We start from the raw sequence: 18083 nt of genomic DNA, 5'->3' as shown, positions 1-18083 counted from the left end.
CTCGCTCTCCTCCCATTACTTGGGAGATAACGATTTCATGTTCTATTTCACTCCCTGATAGAGGTTCTTTTCACCTTTCCCTCACAATATTACTTCATTATTGATGAGTATTTAGCCTTACATGGTGTTCTTTGTTGATTCACACAAGATCTACATTTACAAAAGAAACAAAAAATTGGTTCATCAAAGGTATTCTATTCCTAAAAGAAATAATAAATAAATTTTCGAAATAAAATTCTATTGTTTAGATTTAGAGAAGTATATGAATTAAATGAAACTAAAAAAAATAATTCACCTATCAATAAGTAGACTATTCATAATTTTTTCACTTCAATTCAATCTATGGATGGATTGGATTTCTATTCACTAACAAAAAAAAAAAAAAATATGAAAGATTTGAATGCTAGAACAAGGACAATAAGAAATCAAATAAAAAAATTACATATAAAAAAAGAAAAAAACAATCTCTAACCTTAAAAAGAAACATTATTCCTAACAAACTAAGTTATAATGCCAAGAGATTAAGATTAAAATCATCAAAAATATTTTATAGATATTAAAAAGAAACAATGCTCAAATAGTATGTAAATCATATTTTTTAATAAAATTTTTTATTGAAATATATATATATATATATCCTTTTTGCTGTCATTAATATTATGAGGATCAATGTACAGTTTTTTCTTCAATCACTAAGAAAAATAATTAATAAATACACACATATATATGTATAATAAAAAAGAAAATCACAAAAGAATTGAAAAACAAATCAAAATACACTAATTCACTTTATTGAAATATAAAAAAACATTTAATTATATTTATTATCAATAGAAATGTTTTTGAGTTGTATCATTAACTTTTTATTTGTCCATTGAATTATAAAGTAACATAATTTTTAATGTAAGATTCTGAAAACAAACTGATAGACATGATAGGGTAGAGATAATGCACAAGACAAGTACTGCTTCCTTACTGAAGTGCATGATGTTGTGCCAAGAAATCTACCATGGAAGCAGTGGAGAACAACTTAATTGCCATTCTTTGACTCATTTAAACCAAATCACTAACAACAACTTGAAAAAAAAAAACCATATTAAATTCCCATCGGATCATGATCTCTCCACCGTTCATTCAAGAAAATTTGCTTTCACCCTAAAACAAATACTCGCTTCAGCCAAATAATCCACAAAAGTATTGTTATCCCTCTACTCATTTTTTACTTGGGTATTGAAGCTCTTTACATCATTTCTCTCTATCAATTCAACGTCCACGCACCCGTCTTCAACTTTCTTTTCCTCCAACAAAATCTCTCTAAACCTTTCCTTCAATTTCTTCTCTCTCAATTCAAATCCTTTGCGATGTCTCGTATTTTTTTAAGGCATTGACAATTCTTACGCATGAGGAGGAGACCCATCTGGGTTTTTCAATTATTCTAGAGGCAAAAATCCATAGGGTATGTTGTACCTTTTAATGTTGACCCATCTCAGATTTAAACCTGCCACCATAGTCGTCACTTCTGAACTTCCACTTGGTTCTGGCCTTGGTTCATCTGTTGCACTTTGTGTTGCATTCTCAGCAGCTCTTTTTGCTTGCTCAGACTGTGTGAATGTGGACATGAAACAAGGGTGGTTAATTTTTGGGGAGTCCAGGGTTTTCAAATCAACCAAATTATTCTAACAAATTGTTCCATCTTCGTAGAAATTGGTATTTGGAAGATGGCGGCGGCTGCAAGGACAGAGGCATTGAAGTATTAAATTGATAGTTTTAATGTTTGTGAAATTGGAAAGATGTGGTATTTTTGGGTGGGTTCTAGACAAGAAAAAGAAAGAAAGATTAGTTATTTGTTCACTTTTTATATATTATATATTAGGGTAGGTTGATTTTTTTATTTAAATTTAAAAATTAAATTAACAAACTAATTTCTGAAAGAATAAATCATTACAAAAATTTAACTTATAACAAATATTCAACAAAAAGAGAAACCAAGTGGTGACTAAAGCAATACAGTTAGAAACACATACTTGAAAAATAAGGTGAAAAATTTCCCAAAACTCATCAATCAAATACCAATTCAACCGAAAATAACTTCCTCGCTAGCAAAAAAAAGGGAAGAGGAGAGGGTGGTGGTGGTTGGGGGGGGAGGGTTGGTTTGGATTCGTGTGTGCTTAATTCTCCTCTTTGCTCTGTTACACGCAATCTCGTTTTCTGCTTAAACCCATCACAAAGAAATTTTCTTGAACATGTGATAATGAGGATGGAACAGGATTAGAGAATAAGAAAAGAAAGCAGGACAGCAGATTACCTCATTTTCTTTTCCTTTTAATTGCTTTTTTCAAGCAGTGTGGGCGTTACCAATACTAATAGAGAAGTTACAAAACCAAAATTCTGTCCAAGAAGAGCACCTTCATTATACCTTTTTTAAATTTTCTACAAAGAGCATAGTGATTTACCAGCAACTGCAAGGTGGCAAAACAAAATGGTCAGTAACGTATAAACACTGGTAGGTTTTATGCACACAAGAACATGTACTTCATGGCAACATTTCAGTTTAACAAAGCCTGGTACTATTTGATTAATGAAAGACAGGTTTAGAGCTCCAAGTTAAATAGTGAATTTCTCATAATCATTCACCAATGTGCAGTTAAACAGAAACATAGAAAAAAAATACATATATAAATCCAGCAGGGATCCACCGTAATGGTCTAAATACAGAGAAATCGATATCTTCTTTGCTAATTTCATACCAACTAGTATCCTCTTTCCTACAACAATGCTTGAACACTGTACAGAAACAGCTCTTACTGTTTTCGCAACAAAGCAATTACCAAAGTTTCATTTCAAACAGTTGTTGAATAAGAACAAGAGAAGACATAAAATAGATACTACAGGAGGTCATGACTGAACATCCACTATAAGTAGCATATATGGTTACCTGATTTATTGAGCTCTTACTATGTTTTACATGCACAAATATGTTTCATCCATACACCCATGTGCATAAGAACTTTCACATGAAACAAAAACACAGGTAGTTAGAGTGCAGAACTGAACATGAAGAAGGGTTTTGTCTTTTGCTCTGAACTTGCATTGCAGATGTTACAGAATCTTTTACCCTCCTGCACACTACGCCTGGAGACATTTAGTGACAACAACCAGTCAAGGAGAAATGTAGAAGGAAAGTATGAACTTCCACAAATGACTTCTTGAAGGCTAGGCAAAGTTTGTGCTTTGGAAAATCAGACGTGTTTGTTAAATTTTAACTTGCATTACAACTCTATCAAAGAAATGAAACTTTTATTTCCTAACTCGGTGTGTTAATGAGAATTCAGTATGAGAGAGGTTTGATGAAGTAAAACTTTTATAGAATAGCAGAACTTTTGGGTGTGCCTTGATCTTTGATGGAGTGAAACCAGACAAATGAAGGCCTTCCAAGCTCCTTACTCGGGAAAGTGCCACATAGACCATTCCATAGCCAAAAGCCCTTGAGAGATCTGTTTGAGCATGATCAAGAGTCATCCCTTGGCACTTATGTATGCTGATAGCCCATGCTAATATCAAAGGTATCTGATATCTCCAAGCAACTACAATATCTCCCTCAAAAATTTCAAATTTTTGAGGTTCAATCAAGATTTCAGGTCCACGATCAAATTTAACTTGTGGGAAGAGAATATCAGACTTTCTAGCATTTTTATCCTCCACAGGAACAAATCCTGTAACTGTACCAGTGGCACCATTACAAAGATTACGTTCAATATTCAAATTCATGATCAACATTACCCTTGCACCTACACAGAGTACAAGTTGGTCAGGTACAATCCCTTGGTTGAGTTGTTTCTTCCTATGTTCGAGGCCACTATCAGCAGCTGCATAAGTTACAGTACTCTCACCCAAGCTTTTCATTCTCTCCTCATTTACTTTCTCCACATCATTAATTCTCGGATAGAGCCAGACTACCAAAGAATCCTGCTTGTTCATGGAGCAAGATTCTTCTAGAAGCTGCAAGTCCTCTGCGTCAGTCTCCCCTTTCCTTATTCCCTGAAGCATCTTGATAAGCCGAGGGTCTGACTGCCTAAAAACCTGAGTAAGCTCAACCTGCAAGTCAAAGCTTGCATTCCAACAATCAGCTTCAAATGCAAATTCTTTGCCTGATAATTTCTGTTGTTTGATAACTGGTGGTAGCTGAAAGAAATCCCCACAGACAATAAGCTGTATTCCACCCCATACCACCTCCGATCCCCGTATATCTCTAGCAATATATTCCAGGCTCTCGAACAAATCAGCACTGATCATACTAATTTCATCTATAACCAATGCCTTCGCCTTTTTCCATCTTTTGCAAGCATGCTTATTCATTTTAACCTTATCCAGCAAAGTTCCAGAATCAGCATTTTGGATTCCAATGCTGGCAAAGGAGTGAAGTGTTTGCCCTTGAAGTGCACAGGCAGCAATTCCAGTGGATGCCGTGACAAAAACCTTAGACTTACCATGAACATCCTTCAGAATGTCGATAATGTGCTTAAGCAAAACTGTCTTTCCAGTTCCGGCGGAGCCCGTGATAAACACAGAAGCACCTCTGTGAACATGAGAAAAAATATTTTTTTGTTCTTGGGCCCATTCAAATAAAGGTTGGTGGGTTTTTGTGTCCTTGGGGATCCTATTGGTTTCCTTCTTGATTCGATTCTGGCAAACACTTTGAGCATATTTTGTGGTTCTGCTGCTTTTAGTGCTAAAACTTCTTCTATATACAGCTATTATTGCAGAGCTAAAAAACTTCATACTTCTAGCGCATTCAAGCTTTTCTTTACATGCTGAAATTAAAAGAAAAAAAAATTGGACATATTTTATCAACAAACCATAATATACAAAACCAATAATTTTATTCCCAATATCTCTATCTAAATTGAAGGGGGGGAAAAGACATAATAATTTGCAAAAGAATTACCTGAAAAGTAGAGTCTTTGAGCGTTATCATACGTCTGCTTCTGATAGAGAAGGAGCTTAGACTCGGACCTTAATGGTTCAAGGAAGCAAAACGGCAGCAACGAGAGCATAATCGCACACCTCTCTCTCTTTTACAAAGAAAATGAAATGTGAGAAGCCACCGATCTTTAAGATCAGACCAGGGTGGTTAAGCCCGTTTTAAACGGGCTGTGGGCTGTAGTGGTGGTGGTTCAAGAAACTTGGCTTAGGAATTAGGATACATGATTAAAATCAGCACGTCCTGTATCATATCAATCAAATTAATCCATATATATATAAAGAATTACAATTAATCCTTTTAACACATGAAGTGAGACATTATAACAACTAAATGTAATAGCAATTTTTTAAAAAATATTTTTTTTTAAAAAATTTATTTTTAATATCAATACATCAAAATGATCTGAAAACAATATAGAAAATTAATTTGAAATAAAGAAAAATATAAAATATTTTTAAATTTTTTCAAAAACACTTTTGAAACGCAAAAAACATGGCTCTAAAGGGTGTGGGGAAAAATACTGTTCCTCATACCCATAAAACACTGTGGATTACAAGTAATCTATACTATTTTGTGAATATTTGTTTTTTTACATTTTGATTCTTTTTTGGTTATTTTTTTAATTTAATGTTTACATTATGTATTTATTGGTATTTTGAGTTGAAAATTTATTTTAGTTTACTTTTTTGTTATATATTTTTTATGACATCAAAAAAAATATCTTGGCATCGAGTTGATACTCAATTTTACAAGATATTGTTGTAGTTCTTTATTTTTCTAAAGATTGAGGGTCAAGGGCCTAGAATTGAAGAATAAGAACACCTTAAGACATAGAAGGGAGAAATGAATAAACCAGCGAAGAAAATTAGGGCAAAGAGATAGAGAAATGAGAGAAAGAGAAAGGAAAGAAGAATGGGTGGTCAGAGACACGTCAGACCTCCTCCTATAATGTGCATCACCTTATAGGGTATTGAACGTCTCGACAATTCCAACAATATCAAAAAAGACACCAATTAGAGAATGAAGTAAGGCTTATGCGTTGCCCAAAGACAGTAGGTCTTCTTCACACCCTAGCACGTGTGAAACACACGTTAGACATTTTTCTTTCTTTTCAATTTAGTTCTTTAATTTTCAAAATCTCTTCAATTCACTACTAGATTTTTTTTTTAGATTTGTCACTTTTCTCTTCTTATTTTAATTTAGTCCTTCAATTTTTAAAATATCTTTGATTTAATCCCAAATTTTTTAATATATTTTTATTTCAGGTTTGTTTTTTTGATTTCATCCGTCAATATTGAGTTGGTTGGGAAGTGAACTTCCTACTTTGTTTCTTTTTGTTTCACCTTTCTATAGGGTTATTGTAGTGTCAAACAAACCTATTGACATTGGGTTGATCGATTTTTTGATTGTCTATTTTTTTAATATTTAGTTAAATAAAAAATAGTTTTGGGAAAAAACCAAAATATTGGAATTTATGGGGTTAATGATCCAATTTGCGAGTTTAGGTAACTTGGGTTGCCCCGGTTCGCAGGTTTGGTGGGATAACTTTTTTGTTCTTTTTTTTTTCTTAAATGAACTTGATTTTTTGATTTTCTATTTTTATTAAAAAAACATGTTATTGAACTTTATAAAGTCCATGGACCTATTCACGGGTTTAGCGAGTTTAAATTTTATTTTTTATTTGTCTTTTTTAAATTCATTGTTTTTTTTAATTTCATCACTGGATATTGGGTTCACTGGAAAATGAGTTCGTAATTTGTTTCATTTATCTTTCTTTGAGGTTATAGTAGTCTCCAAAAAAAAAATCTTGGTATGAGTTTGTGCTTGATTTTGCGATCATTTATTTTTGTTATCATATAGTTAAATAAAAAATAGTCTTTTTAGAAAAAAAAAAAAAACAAGTTATTTTTCCTAAAGGAGTCCATGAACTGGTTCACAGGTTTGACTTGTTGACCCAAGTTACCCGATTTACAGGTTTGACAAGTTTACCCATTGAACCTAATATATTTTTTTATTAGTTTTTGGTCATTTATTTTTGTCATCCTTCAATATTAGATTGTTTGGAAAATAAACTTCATGATTTAATTTTTTTTCTACTTTTTATAGGGCTATCACGGCCTCTAATAAACGTTTATTTTAGGGTTGATGCTTGATTTTGCAAGTATATATTTTTAAAATATAATTAAATAAAAGTAGTTTACAATTTGTTTTTTATTAAACTTAGTGGAGTCAATGATTTAGGTTGTAGAATAACTGAGGTCGTTCCAATCTAACATTGTCTCAATATTGTTTTTTTTTTTTAAAAGTATGTCATCTTGAAGATTTTTTAAAACCTAAGCCATTTTTTCCTGGTCATCCAGGTTGCCTTGATACCTATGAAATTAATCAATTCATTTCGGATCAACTCTCACACAATTTAATTGAAAACTCGAGCTAGGCAATGAGTCGGGTCGAGAGGTTTTAAGATTGACCTGATCGACTAGGTTTAATGACATTGCCAAAGAATTCTCCATATTCTTGACATTATTTTACATTTAAAAAGAATTTGGTTTAACTCATGGCATAGCTCAAGCCAATATATTGGTTTTAAACTGAATGATATGAATTGCTAGTTAATTAAATATTAAAATATGTCAAATTCTCATTAAAAATCGGCATAGTCTAGTTTGAAATATATATGGCCAATTTTAACTTTTTAATATAGAAAAAAACTAGATCATTGCTCCCGCTACGCTGCGGGTCAGATTATTTTTTTAACATAAAAAAATCAAAGTGTTTCTAACATGTTTTCTAGTAGAAAAAATTTAAATTGTGCAAGGATTGACCTAATATGACCCGGTCAACTTAACGGGTTCAAAGATAACCCATACGAACGTTGATGAGAATGAAAAATTTCAAAATTTCAAAGATAATTCATTATTCTTATATTTTGATTTAGGGTGCTTAAGGGCAACATGAAGCTAATTCGAGCTTCGTAATCTAGACATAACTTTCTTACATGAGCTTTGATTGAGATGATTAAAGATGCTATAGAACGCTAAGGAAGAGATCTACAACTTTCATATTTTGAGTCTTGAGAGATACTAGCTGCATTGAGGTCAAAATCGTGCATGAAGTTGCTGCACCTATACAGCCAACGTGCTGGAACGTTCTTTGGCCTACGAATCTTATACATAGACCTCATGTGATTTATTTTTGAAAGCTTCTAGATTTGGTGCATGAATTCTAGCTGAAAACATTACTTTCCTAGTTATATCAGGACTCTACTTTATTATTTAATATTTTAATTAATTAGTCAGATTTGGTTGTTATTATTTAAGGATAATATTTATAATATTTTTAGGATACTTGGGGGGTTTCTAATACAAGGAATGAACTTTAAAATTGGAGAAAACTATTAGAATAAGGATATCTCTTTTTCTTCCCACTTCCCTAACAACTGCTTCAGGTTTTCATCATGACCTTACATGACTAAACATTTATAATTGGTTAAAGGAGACAAAAGCCTTAGAATTAATAAGATTGTGAGATCTTATTAATTTTTGTTGTTCAATTCACACTTTGAGTAATTGATATTTTTCTGTATATGTTTTCATGATTGTCTTATTTAATTACTAGGAGGCCTACTGCTGTATTATTTGTTACAATCTACTGCTAGATTAGATATCAAATACATAATTGTTTGATCCCTCTAATTTGTGAATCAAGTAAGGTTTAATAATTTGTTGTGTCAAAAATTATTGAATCTTAGGAAGAATATTCAATAAAATTAAATGCAATTGCTTGTGTTTATGTTGTTTAGTTTTATCAATCTCTATAATTCTGAAGGCTATTACCAGATTAAACATTCAACACTTGCCTTGGGTTATTTAGTACTTAGGATTTATTAGATTTCTTGTTTCTAATTAACTACAATTAAGGAAAGACAAGAAAATAATTCCAATGGTGAAAATTCAAAAGTTGACTTAGACTAAAGTTTATTTTTCTGGTTAATTTTGATTCTTTATTTATAATTGTTCCCTAGTTGTTTTTCTTATAATTATTTTTGTTATACTCAGATCCTCCCATCCTTGTTCACATAGCATAAAACTAGGCTAGATTTTCTCCGTGAGAATGGTCCTTACACCATTACATGACTTTTAAAAGTTTAGATTTTATATTTGGTTGCCTGCTACAACACACTAACTGTTAAAAATGTAGTTTGACTAAAAATATTTCAAGATGATATCTTTTTTAAAAATATTGAGACAAAAACATATTGGATCAACCTAAGTCAACTTGAGTAAACTTGTCAAATCTGTAATTGGATCATGGGATCAGGGTAATTCTATATAAAACAAATAAAAAAGATTATGAAACTTAATTCCTAATAAAAAAAATCTTGAAGGATTAAACTAAAAAAAAGACCAAAAAACAAATCACTCGAGTTAACCTATATTAACCTACCAAACCCGCAACCCAGTTTATGTGACTGAGATAACTTTATAGAAATCAAATCAAAATAATTTATGAAGCTTAATTCTCAATCAACTTAATGTTGAATGATAAAATTGAAAAAGAAATTCAATTAAACAATATACATAAAAAATGATCTAAGTCAACCTATCAAACCCGTGATCCAGGTAATGAGACTAAGATAACCTCATGAAAGAAAACTGATAAAAAATAAAGACTAATTCCAAAATAACTAAATGTTGAAGGAAAAAATTAGGATAAAAATTCAACTAAAAAAGAAGAAAAAAATCAAGGTAACCCGCCAAATCAGCGACCCTAGTCATAAGATAGGATAAACAAACCCATTGAAGGATAAATCAAAGAAAAAACTAAATCTTAAAAAAAAAAAATACAAGAATTGTTCAAGTGAACAATGCTTTTGTGAGGAGGGGAAGAATGAATTCCCCTCTTTAGTTAATGATCTGATCAAATCTATTACAAATATATCTTTATGATCTAATATGTAAAAGGAATAAAATAAAAGAAAATAAGTTGACACTTATTTTTATAGTAATTAGAAATCCTAATTGGTTTTCAGAAATTTTTAGATGAGGGGTTTATTATACTAAATAAAAGATTAAAATCATCCTAAAATATCATACCTAAAATGTATATTGTGCTTTATGTCAAGGTTTTGCCTAAATTAATATATGAGTATTTACTTATTAAAGGTAAATTTTTTTTATAAGATCTAAAAAGTGATTTAGAATATAGACGAAGTCACAGGATTTAATACTTACTTTTTAGTATACACGGGACAAGATCAAAAGAATGGTAAAACATAATTTGGGCTTTAGCATGCAATTTTTCTTTTTATTTTAAAAGACGGTAACGTTTTGACTTCTCGAATACAAAACTCTTTTAATGATTTTACTAAACCTAGATAAATTCTTTAGTAAAAATAAAATCTCATATATTGTTTTATTAAGAAACCATAAAGTTTCAACTTCCGATGAACAAAACCCTTTCACAAATTTTTTTTTTTGATGAAAATAGGTTATATATTTGGGGAATAAAATCATTTTAAAGATTATTTTGGAGAAAAAAAATTATTTACAATTTTATTTTTTAACGAAACCCAAGTCTACAATGACCAAATGAAACCCATGCAAATGCCATTAAAACATAAATCCCAACATAATTCAACAAATTTGTTTTAAGTTGAGATGTCTTTTTTTTTTCCTGTTTTTTCTGTTTTTTGAGCTGGTCCCCCCCCTTTTTTTAGCTGTTTTTTTGTTTTTTTTTTTATGCCTTTCAGGTTTTTTTTTCTTCTTTTTTTGTTTTTTTTCTTTTAATAATTTTTTTTGTTTAATTTAGTTTGTTAGTGTTAATTTTTTTAATTTAGTTATCAGACTTTCATGGCACGGATCCCGGGTTTAACAGGTTAACTTGGTTTGACGAGTTAACCCGGATTTTTTTTTTGCTTTTTTTCTTTTTAATTAATTTTTTTTCGTTTAGTTTAGTTTGTTAATGTTAAATTTCTTTCTATTTAGTTATCATAATTTCATGAAACATATCCCGAGTTTGACGAGTTAACCTGGTTTCACGGGTTAACCCAGTTAATTTTGGGTTAACCCGTCAATTTGTTTTCCTATTTAGTTATCAAACTTTCATGACGTGAATCCTATGTTTGTCGGGTTAACCTGGTTTGAAAGGTTAACCCAGTTAATTCAGATTTTTTCTTTTTCTTCATTAGTTTTTTTCTTCATGTTGGTTTTTTTTCTTTGTTTTTTGTTCTTTTTAATTAATCCATTTAATTATCACACTTTTATGACACGACCTTGCAGCCAGACCAACGTCCAAGGCTCTTGGATCTGGTGTTGCAGCCAGAGTCACTTAAACTTGAGTCACGTAAGTTTAATATTATTATTAATATTATAAATATTACTCTTGGGTCAAGCGTTGCAGTTAGACCCAAGGCTTTTAGGTATATTTTTGCAGAAAGACCTTATACTCTTAGATCTTAACCTTTTATATATTTTTTATGCAAGAAAAAAAAATTAACCCGTGGCGTACGCCTTTGTTTTTTTTCCTTTCCTTTTCTTTTTTAAGCCTTTTACTGTGGACTGCACAGTGCAGTCCATAGTGAAAAAGTTGATGCATTTAGTTTCTTTTTTTCTGGCTTTTTTCTTTTTTCTATTTTTTAATTAACTTTTTTTTAATTTGCTTTCTTAATATTAATTTTTTTCTATTTAATTATCAGACTTTTATGACACGGATCCCAAATTTGACGGGTTAACCTGGTTTGACGGGTTAACCCAGTTAATTCAGATTTTTTTCTTTTACTTCATTAGTTTTTTTCTTCTTATGGGTTTTTTTCTCTTTGCTTTTTCCTTTTTAATTAATCTTTTTTTAAAATTTATTTCATTAATATTAAATCTTTTTTCTATTTAGTTATTACACTTTCATGACACGGATCTCAGGTTTGACGGGTTAACCCGATTTGACTGGTTAACCTAGTTGATTCAGATTTGTTTTCTTTTTCTTCATTAGTTTTTTTCTTCTAATTTTATATTTTAATATTTTATGCAGTCCATAGTGAAAAGGTTGATGCCTTTAGTTTTTTTTTCTTTTTATGCCTTTCATTGTGGACTGCACAGTGGAGTCCACGATGAAAAGGTTGATGCCTTCTCTTTTTTTAATTAATTTTTTTAATTTAGTTTGTTGATATTAATTTTTTTTTATTTAGTTATCAGACTTTCATGACATGAATCTCAGGTTTGACGGGTTAACCCTGTTAATTTAGATTTTTTTTATTTTTCTTCATTAGTTTTTTTTCTTCTTATAGGTTTTTTTTCTTTTTAATTAATATATATTTTTTAATTTAGTTCATTAATATTAATTTTTTTTCTATTTAGTTATCGACGGATACCTTTAGTTTTTTTTTTTTTTGCCGTTTTTATGCCTTTTACCGTGGACTGCACAGTGCAGTCCACAGTGAAAAGGCTGGTGCCTTTTTTTGTTTTTGTTTTTTTTCCTTTTTAATTAATTTTTTTTTCTTTTAATTTGGTTTGTTTATGTTAATTTTTTTCTATTTAGTTATAAGACTTTCATGACATGGATCTCATGTTTGACGGGTTAGCCCAGTTAATTCAGATTTTTTTTTTGTTTTCTTCTTTAGTTTTTTTCTCCGCTTAGGTTTTTTCTTCTTTGTTTTTTTCTTTTTAATTAATTTTTTTTAATTTAGTTTGTTGATATTAAATTTCTTTCTATTTAGTTATCAAACTTTCATGACATGGATCTTAGGTTTGACGGGTTACCCAATTAATTTAGATTTTTTTTCTTTTTCTTCATTAGTTTTTTTCTTCATATAGGTTTTTTTTTCTTTTAACCCAGTTAGTTTTTTTCTTTTTCTTTTTTGTCTTTTTTATGCTTTTAACGGTAGACTGCACAGTGCAGTCCACAGTGAAAAGGCTGATGCCTTTTGTTTGTTTTTGTGTTTTTTTCTTTTTAATTAATTTTTTTCGTTTAATTTAGTTCGTTAATGTTAAATTTTTTTCTATTTAGTTATCAAACTTTCATGACACGGATCCCGGGTTTGACGGGTTCGCCTAATTAATTCTAGGTTAACCTGTCAATTTTTTTTTTCTATTTAGTTATCAAACTTTCATGACACGAATCCAAGGTTTGACGGGTTAACTGGTTTGAAGGATTAACCCAGTTAATTCAGATTTTTTTTCTTTTTCTTCATGAGTTATTTTCTTTATGTTGGTTTTTTTTCTATGTTTTTTTTCTTTTTAATTAATCTATTTAATTATCATATTTTTATGATATGACCTTACAGCCAGACCCACATCCAAGGCTATTGGGTCTGGTATTGCAGCCAAACACACTTAAACTTGAATCATGCAAGTTTAATGTTATTATTAATATTATAAATATTACTCTTGGGTCAGACATTGTAGCCACACCCAAGTCTCTTGGGTATAGCTTTGCAGAAAGACCTAACATTTTTAAATCTTAGTTTTTTTTAATATTTTTATGTAAAAAAAAATTAACCCGCAACGCACGGGTATCTAATTAATATTACCAATAACTCATCGCGAATTAATCAATATAAATATATAATTTGACATAAAAATCACATGCACGTTACAAATTAAAAATTATTCTAAAAATAAATGAATAATACATTGGGGTTCGAGATTAACCTTTGCGAGTAACAAGAGTTAGCTGTAACAAGGCTGAAATGGCTGGGAAAAAAAAAAAAAACAAACAAACAGTGGGGGCAAGTGGTGGTCTTGCGCAAAGAGATCAGCTGGCTTATGGGGCTTCGTCGCATGCACCAGTGGGTCTAGAACGCACATGGAATCATGGATCAGTGGCTTAGCGGCTACCCTTCCCCCTCTTGCTTCTTACACCGACGATGTAAATCACTGCCTCCTGTACTAAGAGATCGAGGCTTGGTAAGTTCTGATTTGTTTTCTCTATCACTGCTGCTACTATTTTGTTGGTAATGCTGTTGTTTCTTGTGTTGCTCTGGCGGCTGCTGGTATGGAAGAGAAAGGTAGTAAGTGGCCGACACTTGTGGAGGAGCTGTTGGTCAGAATCTGGTGTTGGCAGTATGTGTGGGCAGCTTGGAAGAAAAATTGGAGAGACTATTTTTTGCTTTTTGCTTTTTGCATTTTTTTTCTTTTTGCTTTTGTTAGCTTGGATTTTCTTTGCAAGAGTGTCTCTTTCATGTGGGTATTGATCCTTTATGTAGAAAAAGAAAAACTAAACCAAGAAAAAAAAGTATTATTAAAATTTTCTTATATTATTTCCTTTGTGATTATAGATTTCTAATTAATTATTTTTTTAATATGTAGGATCTCTTTTCTACAATTTTTTAATTTTGTTTGGTCCCTTATTTGTTTTTTTTTTTTTTTCATTTTTTGAACAATCTTATCTTATCATTATATTTTTTTAGTCCCTACTTGTTTAGTCCTCTTTTTTATTCTTGCCTCTAATTTTACTCCTTAAATTCTTTTTATTATTTTTATTTACCTATCTTATCATACAAAAAAAAAAATTCATAAAATAACAAAAATTGATTGAACTTCATTGAAAATATATATTGTTTTGAATTTCTTTTTAAAAGAATACATTGAAAAATTGAGAATAAAAAACAGGTTATGAAAAAAATCAATAAGGTACATAAAACTATAATGACTTTAATTCGATTTTTACGTGATTTATTCTTTTTTGTTATTATTCTTTTTTGTTTTGCCTTTATCGTTTCTTTGTATCCATTGAAAAATAGACTACATAGTGGTGGACCACTAGTCTACTATTTTCCACTGGTTCAAAAGAAAAAAAGATCACATAACAAAGATTGAGTAAAAAAATCTGATAAATTTTCTACATACAAAATGAATTAACCTCCAAACCAAAAGAAATTAAAAAATCTTAAAATTAATGAAAAGAAATTTTCTAATGAATGATGAATGTAATGAACCAATTTTCTATTAAATGACAAACTAAAAAATCATGCATTTTTAGTTTGGATTTTTTTATTAGAAAAGGTGAACAATTTTACATGCATGAAAACATTAGTTTTTTTAAATGAAAATATTATATTATTTGTCTTAATATATAATAATATGGATCTTTACATCATATAACGTGATTAAAGTTTAGAACATCATCATGAATGAATTTAATCGGATATAGATATATTAATACTAGGATTGTAATGGATTTAAAATTTTGAATTCAAATGAAAAACGAAAACATGCAATTGTGATTACAAAATCTTAATTGTGTTAGACATTTACTAATGAGTCTATGACCTAAGTAGTGGTGAGCGATTTGCACTTAATTACAAGGAGATCATGAGTTTAGTTTTTTTTTTCAAAGATTGGTTGAAAAAATATTTCATTACAAGAAAAGGCAATAATAATCCTTCACTTTGTAGTGGTAGCCAATTTAACTTTGATTATGTTAGACTTTTTGGGTGTATTTTATATTTGGGTGTTCATAGTTAAGCCCCATTGAAATTGAATGAAAAAAGAAAAGAAAATGCAAATTCAAATTGTTAGACAATTTGACAAAACAAAGAGAGATTTTATCCTATTAGGACGAAAAAACCTTTCCAGTATCCTTATTTAATAAAGAGAGTTAATTCTCTTAGTTATGACAATTAAAAACTAAGAAAATACTTATTTTTTAATAGCATGAGTTTTTGAGCCCAAACAATAAGTTAGAGAGTTCAATGTGAGAAAAGATCTAACCTCACCTAAAAGGTCTTCATCAATATTGATTTTGAAGGATTATTGAAGAGGGGAAAATTGTTTTGACTCATGTAATCAAAATAAATAGTTGGTGGTTCCTTTATTGACATGTAAAACAGTTTAGTTTTAATCTTATTAAATATTTGAGCTTGAAATGTATGTCCAATCAACTTCTTACTTCCGCTATGAATATATGTTATTCTTCATTGATATCAAAACTTCTTGTTAATTATTTTCGTGTTCATATAAATATTCATGACTATTTGTGATGTAACTTCAATGTGTTTAATTGAAAATTTGGCTTAAACTTATTTTTTTTTTTGTTAATACTGGATTTTCAAGGCTATAAAATTACTTTAGAAGTATTTTCTTATTAAAATAAAATTTATATGGTCAGAAAGTACATCTCATTAGCTTTCTAATGACATAAAATTCGACTTAATCAGAGTTTCGTACTAAAAGTTATGATTTTTTTTTGAAGGAATAACATTGTATAAATCGAAATTAGAGTTCTTGATTAATCTGGGATCAATGTTGTTTAAGTTGATCTTTGGGTTACATATTAATATTTATATATTTTGATGATGATAGCTAAATAAAATTGGACTAATGGTATGCTTGGTTGAAAATAAATTTAAACAGGTTTTATATGAAAATCACATCAACAAGCATAAATAATTAAATGAAGAAATCAATCAACATGCCTAAGATGCTAAGCAAGTGAAGACTTAGTTCACAAGTATTCATTTTAGTGCAAATTATATAAAGTTTTGTATCTTACTTGATAGCACAAATTAAAATGAATTCACACACTTCACACTGCATGCATTATAAGATTGATATGCATTTAGTCGGTTCAAGATTCATCAGGTTTAAAACTGTTAAATTTAGGTTTTAAGTTGAAGCGCTCGACCGCTTGGCTATACCAACTGAATCGGTTGATCGTTTGTTCATCAGGGATGAACACCTGAGAATCTGCAGGAACCGTTTGTCTTGACCAATTGAAGTGGTCGACCATTTCATCTGGCAGAGGACCAAAAATAAATAGTTTTTGTTATATATATATATAAAAGAGCAAAACAACTTCAAAATTATCAATTCTTAATCATGTTCATATTTGTGCATTAAAACCTTCATATTCTTGTATAAGAGTATATATTCTCATTTTCATAACACTTAAACACTTTCAAATCCTTTAAGTGCTATTAAGTGAGCTATATAGATCATATATTCTCAATTGTAAAATCCACTTTTGTAACTAAAAAATCACACTTTTAAAAACTTGAGAGTTTGGATAAACTTTTGGTATTGGTGAGATAATGTCACCAAGAAAAAATCTTGAGAATGAGACATCTTCAAGTGGTGTATAAGCTTGTTATGGATTCATCAAAGACATTGTATCTTTAACTTGAATTAGTAAAAGAGTACAATACTCAAGTACAGTTGGTATTTGAGGTGTTGATATAGGCTTGCCAAACCACGTTAAAAACCGAGTTTGCAATCTCTCTTCCCATACCTGTTTTTTTTAAGCACTTTAATTATATTGTTTGTGATTGTCTTTATTGTGCTTAATTGTTTTAAATTGCATTATTTGTTAATATTAGTGAAATACCTAATTCACCCCTCTAAGGTGTTATTGTTGTCTTAATCCTAGAACAATAGTTTATAGTAACAATTCAATGTTATGTAATGTGTTTATTACACACCTTTATATATATGATATAACAAAAAAAATAAATTAGAAATGACCCCACCAATAGCACTACGACACATGGCGTTTGTTTTTCTTCATGAAAAATCAATGCCCAGTCATAGAAAGAAAAGAGTGCTAGAGAGTGCGATGGTCTCTGAGTGTTATTTTTCAAACATATTTATTCCAATTTACTAAAAGTTATTGATAAATTTTAATGATTTTTTGGAGAAAGATAAAATTAGTTAATATTTTTCAACATTAAATTTACTTTTTCTTTATGATACTCTTCAGAGTATTTATATAAGTTTGATTAGACATTTTAATGTTTAAAATGAAGGATCATCAACTTTAGGTCACTTTTATTTGATGGTAATGACTATGCCTATTAGAAAGTTAGGATGATTATATATCTTCAATCTATTGATTATGATCTATGACTATTTATTGAAAATGGACTTTATAAGCCTACTAAAATTAAAGATGGTATAATTATTCCTAAGGCTAGAAGTGAGTATACCGATAATGATAAAAAGTTATTATCTATGAATGCTAAAGCTATGAATACTTTGTATTATGCATTAAGTATAAGTGAGTGTAATAGGATCACTTTTTGAAAAAAAAAATGCTAGGGATATATGATATGCTTTAGAATTCACTAGGTTAGTAGAGCAATCATAGAGAGTGAGTTCGGAAATCAACA

At 29.9% G+C, this 18083-nt stretch overlaps 1 protein-coding gene across 8 annotated transcripts; it reads right to left on the bottom strand.

Annotated features, from left to right (window-relative positions):
- Positions 1-1077: 1077 nt before the first annotated feature.
- Positions 1078-5112, bottom strand: LOC18101115 (ATP-dependent DNA helicase PIF1). Of its 8 annotated transcripts, none has more exons than XR_002982761.2 (4): positions 4946-5112; positions 2936-4811; positions 2306-2459; positions 1078-2208 (listed from the first exon to the last, which is right to left on the bottom strand). XR_002982761.2 is itself a non-coding variant. In XM_006380560.3 (2 exons), exons 1-2 carry the CDS (start codon positions 5052-5054, stop codon positions 3298-3300), a joined length of 1623 nt encoding a protein of 540 aa, XP_006380622.1. In that variant the 5' UTR covers positions 5055-5112; the 3' UTR covers positions 1078-3297. The 8 variants fall into 8 exon arrangements, 1 of the variants encoding a protein (XP_006380622.1); XR_002982762.2 differs by having other exon boundaries at positions 1078-1728; XR_002982763.2 differs by having other exon boundaries at positions 1078-1601.
- Between the last annotated feature and the right edge of the window lie 12971 nt (positions 5113-18083).

Source organism: Populus trichocarpa, chromosome 7, assembly GCF_000002775.5.
Source record: "Populus trichocarpa isolate Nisqually-1 chromosome 7, P.trichocarpa_v4.1, whole genome shotgun sequence".
Classification (NCBI taxonomy): Eukaryota; Viridiplantae; Streptophyta; class Magnoliopsida; order Malpighiales; family Salicaceae; genus Populus; species Populus trichocarpa.
Note: the sequence above shows the minus strand (reverse complement) of the source record. Positions and strands in the feature narration are given on the sequence as shown.